The sequence below is a fragment of the Aspergillus pseudoviridinutans genome, assembly GCF_018340605.1.
Source record: "Aspergillus pseudoviridinutans IFM 55266 DNA, scaffold_4, whole genome shotgun sequence".
NCBI classification, from domain to species: Eukaryota; Fungi; Ascomycota; class Eurotiomycetes; order Eurotiales; family Aspergillaceae; genus Aspergillus; species Aspergillus pseudoviridinutans.
Genome location: NW_025091284.1, coordinates 600,864 through 614,352, shown reverse-complemented (window position 1 = coordinate 614,352; position 13,489 = coordinate 600,864). Strand labels below are relative to the sequence as shown.

The 13,489-nt window shown below is 48.9% G+C and overlaps 4 protein-coding genes across 4 annotated transcripts; 3 read left to right on the top strand and 1 right to left on the bottom strand.

Annotated features, from left to right (window-relative positions):
* Window positions 1-1,483: 1,483 nt before the first annotated feature.
* Window positions 1,484-2,845, top strand: Asppvi_005652 (uncharacterized protein; the record flags this gene model as incomplete). Its single annotated transcript, XM_043301568.1, has 1 exon — window positions 1,484-2,845. One exon carries the CDS (start codon window positions 1,484-1,486, stop codon window positions 2,843-2,845), a length of 1,362 nt encoding a protein of 453 aa, XP_043157503.1.
* Window positions 2,846-5,000: 2,155 nt separating this feature from the next.
* Asppvi_005651 (uncharacterized protein) lies at window positions 5,001-8,908 on the top strand (the record flags this gene model as incomplete). Its single annotated transcript, XM_043301567.1, has 6 exons — window positions 5,001-5,049; window positions 5,107-5,333; window positions 5,390-5,669; window positions 5,723-5,956; window positions 6,008-7,861; window positions 7,923-8,908. The coding sequence occupies 6 exons, from the start codon at window positions 5,001-5,003 to the stop codon at window positions 8,906-8,908; spliced, it is 3,630 nt and encodes a 1,209-aa protein (XP_043157502.1).
* Window positions 8,909-9,798: 890 nt separating this feature from the next.
* Window positions 9,799-11,186, top strand: gprL (G protein coupled receptor family protein; the record flags this gene model as incomplete). The annotated part of the gene is made up of 4 exons (XM_043301566.1): window positions 9,799-10,070; window positions 10,125-10,326; window positions 10,376-10,894; window positions 10,944-11,186. The coding sequence occupies 4 exons, from the start codon at window positions 9,799-9,801 to the stop codon at window positions 11,184-11,186; spliced, it is 1,236 nt and encodes a 411-aa protein (XP_043157501.1).
* A 168-nt stretch (window positions 11,187-11,354) lies between these two features.
* Window positions 11,355-13,216, bottom strand: Asppvi_005649 (aldehyde dehydrogenase family protein; the record flags this gene model as incomplete). Its single annotated transcript, XM_043301565.1, has 8 exons — window positions 11,355-11,647; window positions 11,700-12,130; window positions 12,183-12,398; window positions 12,445-12,502; window positions 12,550-12,564; window positions 12,618-12,719; window positions 12,772-12,826; window positions 12,917-13,216. 8 exons carry the CDS (start codon window positions 13,214-13,216, stop codon window positions 11,355-11,357), a joined length of 1,470 nt encoding a protein of 489 aa, XP_043157500.1.
* Window positions 13,217-13,489: the final 273 nt, after the last annotated feature.

The following is a 13,489-nucleotide window of genomic DNA, read 5'->3' as shown; positions in this document are numbered from 1 at the left end:
AGAATATTAAGGGCCCTTCTTTCAGACCTTTCTTCAAAGTCCCAGACGCTAGGCACCATTGCAAGGGCTCTGATGGGCTCCTTTAAATATGTAATCCTTTCCACCTCTCGAGAAATTCTGGTCTTAAGAATACTATAATCGTTAGGATGTTGATTCATATCGACATCATTTAAAACCAATGATACTAACTCCTCGCAACCAGTCTTAGCGCTTCTGATGGCATGGAAAAGTACATTGCGCATCACAAAATCGTCGGACAGCACATTAAAACCTGATGGTGAAATTTGACTCTTCCACAACTTTAGTCGAACCAATACATCGTGAAGAAATATTGCTGAAGCTTCAGAGCGCTCAAAAAGCATGTTACTTGAGCACTTCGTCTCGAGATATCGAATGAAGCTGTCAAAGGCACCGTTTATGTTTGACAATTCCATGGGTTAATGTTTGGAAGGTGTATAGGTTTCTGGATTAAACGGTCTTCTGTGTCTCGAATAAAATGTCGAATAGTCTGTCCACGACGAGATCTCCCGTTGTTGTTGCAGTCAAGATATATTATATTAGAATGGGTAAAGGAAAAAGACTTGTATTCCCTCTCTTGGATCAGTGACCGCTAGATTGCTACAGTGAACGTGTCATTGATAGTGCCTACAGAGTAGTCATCATCACTGGAATGCCGTTTGCAGTAATAATCTAGACCCACAAGAGATATCTAAAGATACGCTGATTGACTGCTGAAATACATTTTTAAATGGTTATGAGGTAACATGGAAGACGAGTGATAGTAGCCTCATGAAACTCCAGTTCAAAACGCAAATATCCTGAGGTCAGGTAGATGCATGCGGAGTTCAAAAGATGGTGATGTCACATATTAGTGACGTGAACGGAGGTCAAACACGTTGGACGGGATGGTTAATACATCCTTCCCTCATGGAAACCCCTAAAAGTTCTGCTGTCTAAAAAAAAGAATTGGAGCGATAAACCCGCTACTACCTCCACTCGGCTGTTTAAATATTTGAACAATTGTTTCTGCATGGAGATAGAGTAGTTCCTGAGGAAAGCCAACTGTTGAAACTCACTTTGGGTGTTGATTGAGATTGCAGCAGAGAAGAGATCAGTAGACGTCTCTACTCCCACCGATCTTCAATTCAATATGGAACCTATCACGATATTTTCCACATGTCTTACAATACTGGGTATTTTCCTAAGTACGATAGAATCACTAGTGGACAAAGGTCAGCAAATAGTCAACCTGCAGGAAAGGCTAGAAAACGGATACGCAGCGTTTCATTCGTGCGTGACGAGTTTCTGCATCTGGCATCGCAAGTACAAGCAGTCAAGTTGCAGAGAACTGTTTGGTAAAAGTTGGGTGATCATTAAAGCCAGGGAAAATGCGATAAAAAAGCAACTGGAAGTTGTCCGACGGTCTCTTTTCCTTGGCTCTCCCATTGAGGCAAAGCTACCATTGACGCAGAGACTTAAAACTATGATCAACAGCATCTCAAACAAAGAGAGAAAGAAGCAGAAAGCAAGGTGCTCATTCCGGGGTGACGATGATGTCGACCTAGATATTGACCCAACTGGAGGAGACATGGCAGCAGCACAAACAGAGTGGCAGCAGTTTGTGAAATGCCTTCAAGGAGATGAAGCCAGTAAGAGGCCCAGCGCCACGATCGTTCGGAGAATCCTTGGAATGCTGTATAGGAACAAGCAACTCGACCGCAAAATTACAGAGCTCAGAACGTCCGTGACTGACCTGATTACGTTCACGAACAACAAGTGGGAGCTTTGCGTCTCTGGACCGGGGCATTACACAGCTATCCAAGCAGCGGACCTTCGCCTTGACGCAATTCAGATTCAAAAAGCCGCGGATGAGATATACACTACATGTCAAAGAACTAGGGAATCTGACCCAGGGGCTGAGTGGGCAGTTGAGTTATGTCTACCACGGGATTTGCGGAAAGAAGCAATCATTAAGGATATGATTAATGAGCGTAGAGTCATATTTGGCGTGAGAGGTGCGAAAAATGAGGGTCCTCAGGCAATTTCCGAGGTTCGGATGACAAACCTACGACTCCTCCCTGCAAGCTCATCCACATTAATGCTTCAGTCCGCGATGGATCAGATTCAACGATCTCAAAAAGCTATAATTAAAATGGAAGGAATAGGTCACTTCGAGCTTCGGCGAGGCAGCGCAGCTAGCTTGCAGACGAGGACATGGCGCTATATTCTCACGAAAACCAAAGACGATGAGTCGGCCAAAAAAGCACTTTCTCTTGAAAGAGCGAAATTAGCATTTGGGATGGTGATGTGGATGATTTATCTCTGGAAAACTAAGTGGTTTTCCAATCTTTGCACTTGCGGTTTCAAATGTGTGGCTTTCGACACGCGCGGTGTTAGAAAGCTGTCTCCAAAACCCGAGAGCGGCGTGGCTAGAATTCAGAACAACGGCGTTTCTACATCGAGGGAGCCTGCCGTTTCAACGCTACGTCTAGAGCATATCTTCAGACCTTATCCATCTACAACTCAAACTTGCCCATGCCGGCCAGGGCTCTCAAAGAGTGGGAAGATATTTTTTTTGGGTACAACGCTGGCAGAGCTGTTACTTTCGGAGCCTATTGATATAGATATAATAGATGGCCGATTGATACCATCGGCAACGTCTCGGTTCGAAAACGAGCTCGACGTATGTTACGCATTGGAAGAACGCGAAGGCCCGGAAAGAGAGATGTTCACTGTTGTACGATTTTGCTTCGAGAAGGCGCAAGATAAACAGTGGACGGTGGATGAGGAGATGTTTCCGGAAGACCAGGTTCAGGCTCTGATAATCAATGTCCTGGAACCGTAAGTGCAATTCCGCCTGGATAAATCATGGGCCTTCCTTACGGACTGCTTGCTATAGATCTTCATTCTGGGAGCTGGTAATGCTCACAGGACATCTAATAGCAGCAGCTCCCCTATGGTCATCTAGTGGTATGGACTAACTGACAAACCGGCTGTGGCAGAATCGGGCAATATTACAAGGTACTACAAGAGGATTTTGTTGAACCGTGGCATACAAAGTCATTGGAGAAAGTACGCCTGTTCGCAAACGGTGTGCCGGAAGGATAGAAGCGAACATTCAACGTCAATACAATAGCCACCGAGAATATGAGACATCGCAGCCAGCCACCTTCATTAGGAGGCCCTTTCATACCATCAAACATGCGCATACTGTCGAGATGAGTTTGAGCGTACTCTCATGGCAGCTAGAAGCCTTAACCTTCTGTGAGGAGATGGGGCTCTTTACTCATTATCATACCCCGGATAAACTCCAGGGTATATGGGGTAAGATTGGGTGCAATCCTGTGTTGTAGGAATTTGACCGACAAAATCGGCCGGGATGTTTTGATTGGGCTGAGGGGATTGATCATCTGCAGCCGCTGGTTTTGTAGAAGCCCACTTATTGGCTTGCTGCACGGAGACGATATTGGTATAGAAACTTATGGAAGCGTGGGACGTAAGATAGCCGACTCATCTCCAGTAGTATATGTTCGCTGCCATGTAAACGCTCTCAAATGACTGAACATTTCCATATCCAATGATTTCGGCTTGGGTAACAACAGACCTGGCCTATTCGCCGTCGATTGGGAAAAATTCTCTCATTCGCTTTCTATCATTGCAGACACGGACGTCAAATCCAGTATCCCCAATCCAGCTATCGTACGATTCGTATGCCTCAGGCTCGGGGTCGGTAACCGTTGGGAACTCTGAAGTCATTGGAATCCTGGTTCCTTCGTATAGGTGTATCAGTAATATGCGAAATAAGTTGAACGAGAGAAGTGAAACGGGAGGCAGATATATATGACGCGTGGTTGTTGTGGCATGATATGCATGCTTGTTGGATGACAGAGAGGAAAGAGAGAGGTAATTGTCATATATGACGCCTTCCATGGCAAAGATGGCCAAAAAGCTAAGTCTTTTAGTGGAATAGTGTCTTTTTTGCTTGAATTGATTGGGGCCTTGACAACTGAAGAGTGACTCGAGAGATCCCCTGTAACCCCACGTTACATCAGCACCAGTCCCATTGTTATCATCACTGAATCTCTGGAGAAGTAAATCTCGGCTGGAATTCAACATGATGTCTATGAGCAAGGCCTGCTAATCTCTGCTTTGCCTATCTTTCTCATATCTTGCACCATATAACGGGTTTGACCGCATCATCCCGGGCCTTTGTTGTCATTCCTGGAATCCCCCGAACGCACAATGCCTTCATCATGTCTACAAGCAGATCACTCCTGGGGACCGACATTGCCAACACCTCGTTATGGAGGGTTTGACTTCATCATCTACTTTGAACAGATCTGGCTTTCGACTATGCCATCAATCTTGTTTTTGGTTTCCAGCGGTCCTCGGCTGTGGCAGCTCTGCCAAGCACCAGTGGTGATACGCAAATCGAGGAGCCAACTCGTCAAATTGGTAATACACCATTTTCCAGCATGTATCGGAGTAAGCTGACTGAGTCCTTTGTTTGACTCTATTAGGGCACTATCAGCCTCCCGATCGCTCTTCAATTGGCACTACTTACCCTTTGGTCTTTGAGGACGTCCCTCCAAACGTCTGCTTCCATCCCAGCTGCTGTCTTCTCGTTGGTTGCTGCACTTGTGCTTGCTCTTCTCTCCTATTATGAGCACCAGCGATCTGTCAGGCCGTCCACGTTACTTAGCATTTATCTTTTCTTTTCAGTCCTGTTTGATGCCGTCCAAGCTCGATCGTTATGGCTTCGCAACACCAATGCCCCGATCGCAGCTCTATTCACTGCGGCATTGGTGATTAAATTGATCATCACTTTCCTGGAAGGGCGAGAGAAATGAGCATATTCACAAGTACTAGGCCTCAAGACGTCACCTGAGACCACCAGCAGCATATATAATCGCACAGTTTTCTGGTGGTTGAACCGTCTGGTTCTCGCTGGTTACAAGAGTACCCTGCGCTTGAACGACTTGTATCCGCTTGAATCAGATATGACCTCAGCAAAGCTAGTCGCTGCCATAGAAAATGCCTGGACGAAAAGTAAGGAAGCGAACTGAGAGCTAGTGCTACAGCAGTAACAGGACTAATATCGACCAGCCAAGCAAACCAGGCCGTATCCTCTGCTTTTGACAACTGCAGTCGCACTAAAATGGGCCTTGCTCTCCCCAGTGGCCCCCCATATTGCGCTGATTGGCTTCAAATACCGCCAGCCACTCCTGCTGGCAAGTGTGGTCAACTATGTGCAGCTCCCAGATACAGACCGTGATAGAAAGGTCGGCTACGGTCTGATCGGAGCAACAGCTATCGTGTACATTGGAATAGCAGTAAGTCTGCAAACTAGTACAAGAGGTAAAATGGATGGTGCTGATCCTATCATTAGGTGAGCACTGGACTTTACAATCTCAAAGTATGCCGATCCACCGTCATGATACGCGGCTCGCTTGTGAGCATCATCTACCGCAAAACGTTGAGACTACATCTCAACGAAGCCAAATCTTCCGCCGCATTAACTCTGGCTAGTTCAGACGTGGATCGTATTGGCCTAACCGTTGAAAGTGGCCATGAGATCTGGGCCAGTAGCATTGAAACCATATTAGCCCGCGTGCTGCTGCAACGGCAATTAGGCTGGGCCAGTATTGCCCCTGTATTACTCGCTTTGCGTATGAAGTCCATTCAATCTCCCATGTATCACATACTGACCAGCTCAACTCAGTGGCTACCACCGCAAATACGCGAATTGCAAAGTATGTCCCACGGCGCCAACGGGAATGGGGCGCTGCGATCCAGAAGCGGGTAACCCTCACATCATCAGTCCTCAGAAACATGAAAAGCGTCAAGATGATGGGCCTGCAGGAGACGATTGCTCGGACGATCCAAAGGGCCAGGGTCTACGAGCTGGATCTGTCGAAGCGCTACCGGAGTTTCTTTGCGTACATGGCCATTATCTGTTGGTTCTCCGCCCGAGAGCACGAGTAATCCACTAATCTCATGACTCTAGCAACCATACCTTTGCAATTTTCTGCACCTTCGCCTTTGCCATCTATATATGGTGTCAACTCACACCATGGACATGACTCCATCGCAGCACAAATCTTCGCCTCACTTTCACTGACTCAGCTGCTCGCTACTCCATTGCAAAAGGTCTTATCGTCCATTCCGTCATTTGCAGGGTCCCTCGGTTCCTTCACACGTATAGAGTCTTATCTTAGGCTTGACGATCGTGTCAATGGCGGGGCTACCGACCTTGCAAATAGCCGAGAGAGCGCGAAGGAGTCAACTATAGATGAAAACCAACTTGAATTGGGGAACCTGGGGACGACAGGGAGAAGCAAAGCTATCGGTAAACATGCAATTTCAGTGCAGCAGGCCGACATCTCCTACTCCGCGGACTCGCATCCAATCCACCACAAACACAACTTTGAAATTCGGAAAGGCCTCTTAAACGTAGTCGTTGGTCCTGTGGGTTGTGGAAAAACCACACTACTCGACGCTCTCCTCGGCGAGATTACGATTTCCGGTGGCAAAATGATGGTAGATGATTCTCCAATTGCCTATTGCCAGCAAACTCCCTGGCTCATTAACGCCTCTGTCAAAGAGAACATTCTGAATCAATCTCCGTACGACGAGCCTTGGTATAAGAGGGTGGTATGGTCCTGCGGACTGAACGAAGACATTGAACAACTGCCTGATGGAGATGATACTCTTGTTGGAAGCCGGGGAACCATTCTCAGCGGTGGACAGAAGCAGCGACTGGCCCTCGCCCGGGCAGTCTACGCTCGAGCACCATTAGTCGTCCTGGACGATACCTTGAGTGCTCTCGATGCGCGAACTGAGAGAGTGATTTTTGATCGTCTGCTGTCCAAAACGGGACTCTTCCAGCAGCTGGGATCGACGGTCATCCTGGTCACTCATTCAGTGCAACATCTTCGATCTGCGGACAATATCATTGCGTTGGATTCCAAAGGACGTGTCGAACAACATGGCTCATTCACAGAGCTTAGCGGTCAAGAGGGACCCGTTCGACGCCTGCTAGCTGATTGTCCTCCAGACAAGAGCAGTGCAGAAACTAACAGCTTGGAACCGGCTTCTGGTTCAGGGTCTTTAAGCCAAGCTGGAGCCGGAGCAAATGCATTGCCGCGTGCTGCTACTATCACGTGCGTAAAAAGGAAGCCTATATCCGATGCAGCTGTCTTGATGTATTACCTGAAGTCCATTGGATGGTACCGCGCGTCGATATTTTTCCTTACAAGCCTGGTATATGTGGTTTGCACCAGCTTCACCCAAATCTGGGTCCAGTGGTGGACGGAATCTAAGAATCGCGGTGATGGGTCCTTCGTAGGGGTCTATTTTGCTCTGGCAGTTGGAGCCATCGTGAACTATAGTTCGTCCATCTGGTGCATGATGATCACTATCGTGCCCATTTCGGCAGCGAAACTGCACTGGCAGCTCCTTGATTCCGTTATTCATGCGCCCGTGTCATTCTTCTCATCTGTAGATTCGGGGATCACCCTCCACCGATTCAGTCAGGACATGTCACTGATCAATAGTCGCCTACCTGTATCTACAATGCAGGCAACACCGATGGCCTTCCAAGCGCTAGCACAGATCGCCCTTATAACCGTTGGGTCTACCTACTTGGCCATTGCTATTCCCTTGTGCCTCGGTGCAACCTGGACTCTACAACGATTTTACCTTCGAACGTCGAGGCAACTCCGCTTACTGGACCTTGAATTGAAATCTCCCTTGTCCTCAAGCATCTCCGAGACTCTCGAAGGTCTCCCAACAATCCGCGCCTTCGGCTGGCAGGAGAAATTCGAACGACGGAATCAGGAACGGCTAGACGCCTCGCAGCGTCCAGTCTACCTCCTCTACTGCATCCAGCGCTGGCTCAATTTTGTCCTTGATCTCATTAGTCGGGGCACTGGCTATTCTGCTGGTCAGCCTGGCGACTCAGTTGCCGGGCAGCACAAGCGGGGGCCGTCTGGGTGTTGCGATGCTCAACATCCTCGGTTTCAGTCAGAGTTTGTCTCAGTTCATCTTCTTCTACACGGACTTGGAGACTTCGTTGCAAGCGGTTTCCCGAGTTAAGGAGTTTGTGGAAACGACCGTGTCGGAAGAAGCGAGCCCCAGGTCTCTGACTCCACCGCCAGAAAACTGGCCTGCTCGCGGCGCGGTGGAGTTTCGTGATATCACGGCTTCATATGCTAGTGACACGGAAAACGCTGTTCTCAAGCGTCTTTCACTGATCATCCAGCCTGGGCAAAAGGTCGGAATATGTGGCCGGACAGGCAGCGGCAAGTCCTCCTTGCTTTCTGCTCTGTTCCGCATGATTGAGCTTCGGAGTGGTAGCATTACTATTGACGGTATTGACCTTAACAACATATCCCGGCTGGAGGTACGTTCACGGTTAATTGCGATCCCACAGGATCCATTCTTGCTACCTGGGACAGTCCGTTTCAATACGTCGCCGGACGAAACAGTTGCAGACAACCAGATCATCAAAGCTCTCAAGAAAGTGGGGTTGTGGGAGCACGTTCAGAAGCGCGGTGGCCTTGACACCGATATCGATATTCTGGCTCTGTCACATGGCCAGCAGCAGCTCTTTTGTCTTGCGAGGGCAATGCTGAGGCCTGGCACTATTCTCGTACTAGACGAGGCAACTAGTAATGTTGACTGGGGAACTGATGAGGTCATGCAACGGGTTATTCGAGAGGAGTTTGCGAATAAGACGATCATCACTGTTGCGCATCGCTTGAGAACTATTCTGGACAGTGATTTGGTGGTAGTGCTCGGTGAGGGACGTATTCTTGAGGCAGGCCACCCCGGGGAACTGCTTGCGAGTCCGGGTCATTTTCGCGAATTGTGTAGTGCTCAAGGCATCACCTTTGAGAGCATCTGATGTATCGAGTTCTTGGTATGATGATCTGGCTTAGAGACTTTTATATAATTCCAAGCCGTCTCCGAATTATAGCACCAATGGATCCTTGTAGAATATATCGACCTCCCAAGACCACATGAGCGTTCATCTAGGGCGCAGATCATGGACCAAATATAAATAGCATCCCTCCTTGTTTCGATCTTTATACGTTCGATGAAGCGCGGAACGTAAGTCCGAAGCAATACCACCGGAATATGGTGAAGTAGAAATGCATGAGTTCAAGGAATGTGGGAACGAACTCTTTTTAGAAAGGTATAAGAGGAGCATTCCAACAGGCAAGGGATGATCTGCGACTTGGAATAATGTCAGCATATCGCTGAATTCGGGGAAGAAATGCAAACCCCGAAACATGACGCATTTGCGGTTCTGAGCCAGTCGGATATGTGTGTCGGGGAGGATGTGTAATCAGCGCATCATCACCCACAATCCCCGTACGGGACAACAGCGCAATTATCATTTCTCTTTCGCCAGTTCAACAACAGCATACTGACTTCTAACTCCTCTACTTTTAACTTTCAGGAACATACTTCCCATAATGAACGATTCGCATTAGTTTGTCAACAGAAGATTGCACTGGATTTACCCGGGAAACTCAATCAGGATTCCGCTGATCCAGATTCCTGACTCGGCTTCCGTGTTTGCCCCATGCAATATGACAATGATTTGCAATATCACAGTAATCTACAACGATGACGGTGTACATGTCTTTGAGTTAGCTTGTATGACTACCATCAGAAAGGCTGAGCTATCAAAGGTGTTCCAGAAACCGGCCTATGCGTGTCGACGGTGATTTATTTTCTGCGCTTGCACAAACCAGCAAGTCAATAAGTTCATGACGAGGCTGGGTCTCCATGTACCAACACAGCACGCAGCTCAGTCGGCATCAGCAGTCTGTCTTGTCGATCATCGAGCGCGTATGCTCATGCGTGTCTGTGGTTGGCTCGGGTGTCGTCATTGCGACCTTTGTCAGCTCGAGGGAATTTCGCAAACCGATCAATCGCTTGATCTTCTATGCGTCATGGGGCAACCTCCTATCGAATGTTGCGACTCTCATTGCCGAGTCCAGTCTGCAGGATAGTCCCCATGGCGCCCTGTGCCAGTTCCAGGGGTTCATGATTCAGTGGTCAGTCAATGCTCGTGATATGGCAGGATTCATTTACTGATACTGGTCTATAAGGTTCTTGCCAGCGGACTCTCTGTGGGCGCTCGCCATGGCGTACAATGTGTACCTGGCGTTCTTCAAGCATTATGATACCAGGCGTCTAGGGATGCTCGAGTGGAAGTATGTGCTTTTCTGTTATGGAGTGCCATTTATTCCGGCGTTCGTCTATCTCTTCCTCAGCTCCGAGTCGAGGGGCAAGGTATACGGCGATTCTGTGGTAAGTCTCATCGAAGTAGTGCTTGAGTGTCGATACTTATCATGATCAGTTATGGTGCTGGGTCTCGCTGCAGTGGGACTTTCTCCAGATAGCCGTATTCTACGGACCAGTCTGGTTCATCATCTTGCTCATCCTCGCCATCTACATCCGTGTTGGCTTAACCATCTGGCGACAACGACGTGAACTGAGAAAGATCATCAGGCCGACTTTCGAACTTGCCACAGACACCACCGTGTCGGGAGACGTTGATCTCCACGGAACAGTACAACCAGTGCCACTTGATAGCTTCCGGCGACACTCAACCAGAGAGCGGAGTCCTACTTCTACTCCTAATTCATCCCATCGAATAATTTCTCCCGATGTCTGGTCTACTCAGAATCATGCTGGTCTTCGAAATGCCCCTCCTGGTACTGCAGTCTCTGTTTCCTCCAACGTCTCTCCTACAGCCTCGACTTCAATCAGCCACCACAACTACGATCTAGGCCGTTCCGGCGCATACACTAGCCCTGCGTCGGAAGCGTACTACAAATATGCCCTTCTCTTCTTTGCGGCATTAATTGTCACATGGGTACGTGCTTACGTCTCTATCATTCTGTACATCTAATGACGGGATTCAGGTCCCTTCATCTATCAACCGTGTTTATGCGCTTGCCGCCTCGAATCACTATGTCTTCGGCTTGAGTTGCGCCTCGAGCTTCGCTCTTCCTCTGCAGGGATTCTGGAATAGTCTTATCTACATTACTGTGTCGTGGCACGCCATTGTAACCTGGTTTCGACATGTCGGTAACCAGGCGCGGCGCACCTCCAGTGCTACGCTTCGACCTTTGAAATCTTCCTTGCGTCGTTTGAGTCGGGACTGACTGTGAGTCGCGACGATATTAACAATGAGACTATTGATTTCCACAGGCGAATTGACTGCACCGGATCATTATCCCACATATAACAGCGCAAGAACTGAGTTGGAGGTGCAGGTAGTCATAGACCTATAGTACGTAATGGTAACTCACAAAATAGCCTCATTTTAGTAATTAAGAAGTTGCTCTGTACTTGACCACAGATTTCACCTGACAGTACTCGATCAGTCCCATTAATCCATACTCCACACCTATTCCACTCTCCTTATGGCCTGAGAATGGGACGCGAGGATCTGGACGTGAGGGACCATTGACAAAGACCGTTCCTACGTCCAGGCTGTCCGCGATCCGCTGCGTTGCCTTTGCATCTTCGCCCCATACGCTTGCACTCAATCCGACTGAAGTGGAATTCGCAGCGGAAATCACCGCTTCGATATCAGAAAAGGGCATACAGGGGATGATAGGTCCTGGAATGACTTGTCAAAACTCGTCCCTCGTACATTTCAGTAAAGAACCCACCAAACTGTTCCTCAATGACCAGCGGAGAACCTGCTGAGGGATTATCTACAATTATCGGCCAGAGGAAGAAGCCAGACTCGAGGGATTGGCGAGCGAGATCCTCCTGTGCTGTAAGAGGTTGATCCAAGGAAAAGTTGCACCCTTCTCGTCGGCAGTCTTCGATCAGATCTCTCAGTTTCTGATACTGCATCTTGTTCTGAATCGGGCCCAACATGGTGGCACCATCAACCGAGGAGCATCCGACCCTGACGTGGGACCGGGTAAATTCCGCCAGAGCTCGCAGGAAACGCTCATAAATGGACTCATGGATATAGACGCGCTTGGTCGCAATACATGACTGACCCGAATTCCACCATGCACTCATTGCGACCTGCGGAGCCACTTTTTCGATGTCCACATCCGGCAAGATGATGGCGGCATCATTCCCACCCCTGGCTGGGTCAGCCTGGATTGACCAAATGTGCAGAGGCAGTGGGTACGAACAGTTCTAATGTCACCTTCTTGAGCGTCTTTGCCGCAGCCTCCATGATCTTCTTCCCGGTGGGCGTAGACCCCGTGAAGGAGATATGGGCAATGCCAGGGTGATCGACCAAAGAAGGCCCCAGATGGCCATCATCGGCCAGCACTTGCAGAACGCCGGGAGGGAAGATAGACTGAGCCAGTTCTATACACTTAAGACACGTGTACGGTGTAGATGGTCTGCAACACTTAGTCAAAGCTCCACCAACACAGCCGATTCCCTTACGCAGGCTTCACAATCACACAATTCCCGACAGCCAGCGCCGGGGCGATCTTGCCAAATGCTGCCTCAGTCAGCTTTTTCACACCACTTTCATTATATTGCTCTCACCTAGCATAATTGGATCTGCGAACAATTGTTAGCAGGCTATATGGAGGATCCATAGACATGTAACTTACAATTCCACGGACAGATCGCTGCGACCACCCCTCGAGGCTCATACCGGATGGTCACCTCCTTGTCTTCATCCTGCAATACCTGATGAGGGAGAACCTGCGACGCTGTTGTCTATTAGTCTGTCGTTCTGGTGAACGACTTCATTACCTCACTCACCTGGATGACGGAGCCAAAGAACGGACCAATGGACCTCGATCTGCGCGACATCTTTCTGATGTAGATATCAGCGCAGTTTGCTCAACAGAAGCCCATGGAATTGGCATGTTGAGACACAATGCGCAAACATGAATTTGCCACTTACCGTCCGACCAGTTTCGGCCTGCAGTAGCGTCGTAAATTCAGGGGCCCACTGCAAAAAGGCATCGGCGAATTGGTTGAGCAGTTGCACACGGGTGCTGTACTCAGTAGCGGACCACTTGGGAAAGGCTTTCCGCGCCGCACGAACGGCATCGTTGACATCCTCCTCGGTAACGATGGGAACATCCCACAATGGCTTTCCTGTTGCTGGATTGGTGCCGTGGTGCACGCGGGAGGAGCCTCGTCGCTCACCGTCAAGGATGTTCCAGAAAGAGTCGAACGATATGTCCGTGCTATTGGCCATGGCCGTTGCTGGGGTATCGGATCGAAAAGAAAGCTGCCTTCTCCATCATGAGCGTGTCCATCGCGCCCAAGCGTGGATATTAAGCTTTGATTGTTGCACGACGTGACTCGGCGTATTTCGGCGGGTTCGGTGGATGCCAATGTGGTTCACAATCGGGCCAATTCTGCTCGCGTGGCTTACAGATGTGCCTTAGGGGTAAAGATGGACCCGTGGATACAATGGCATGGTTCATGGCGGTTTATGACAAAAAAGGCCATGATCCGCGCAAGATCT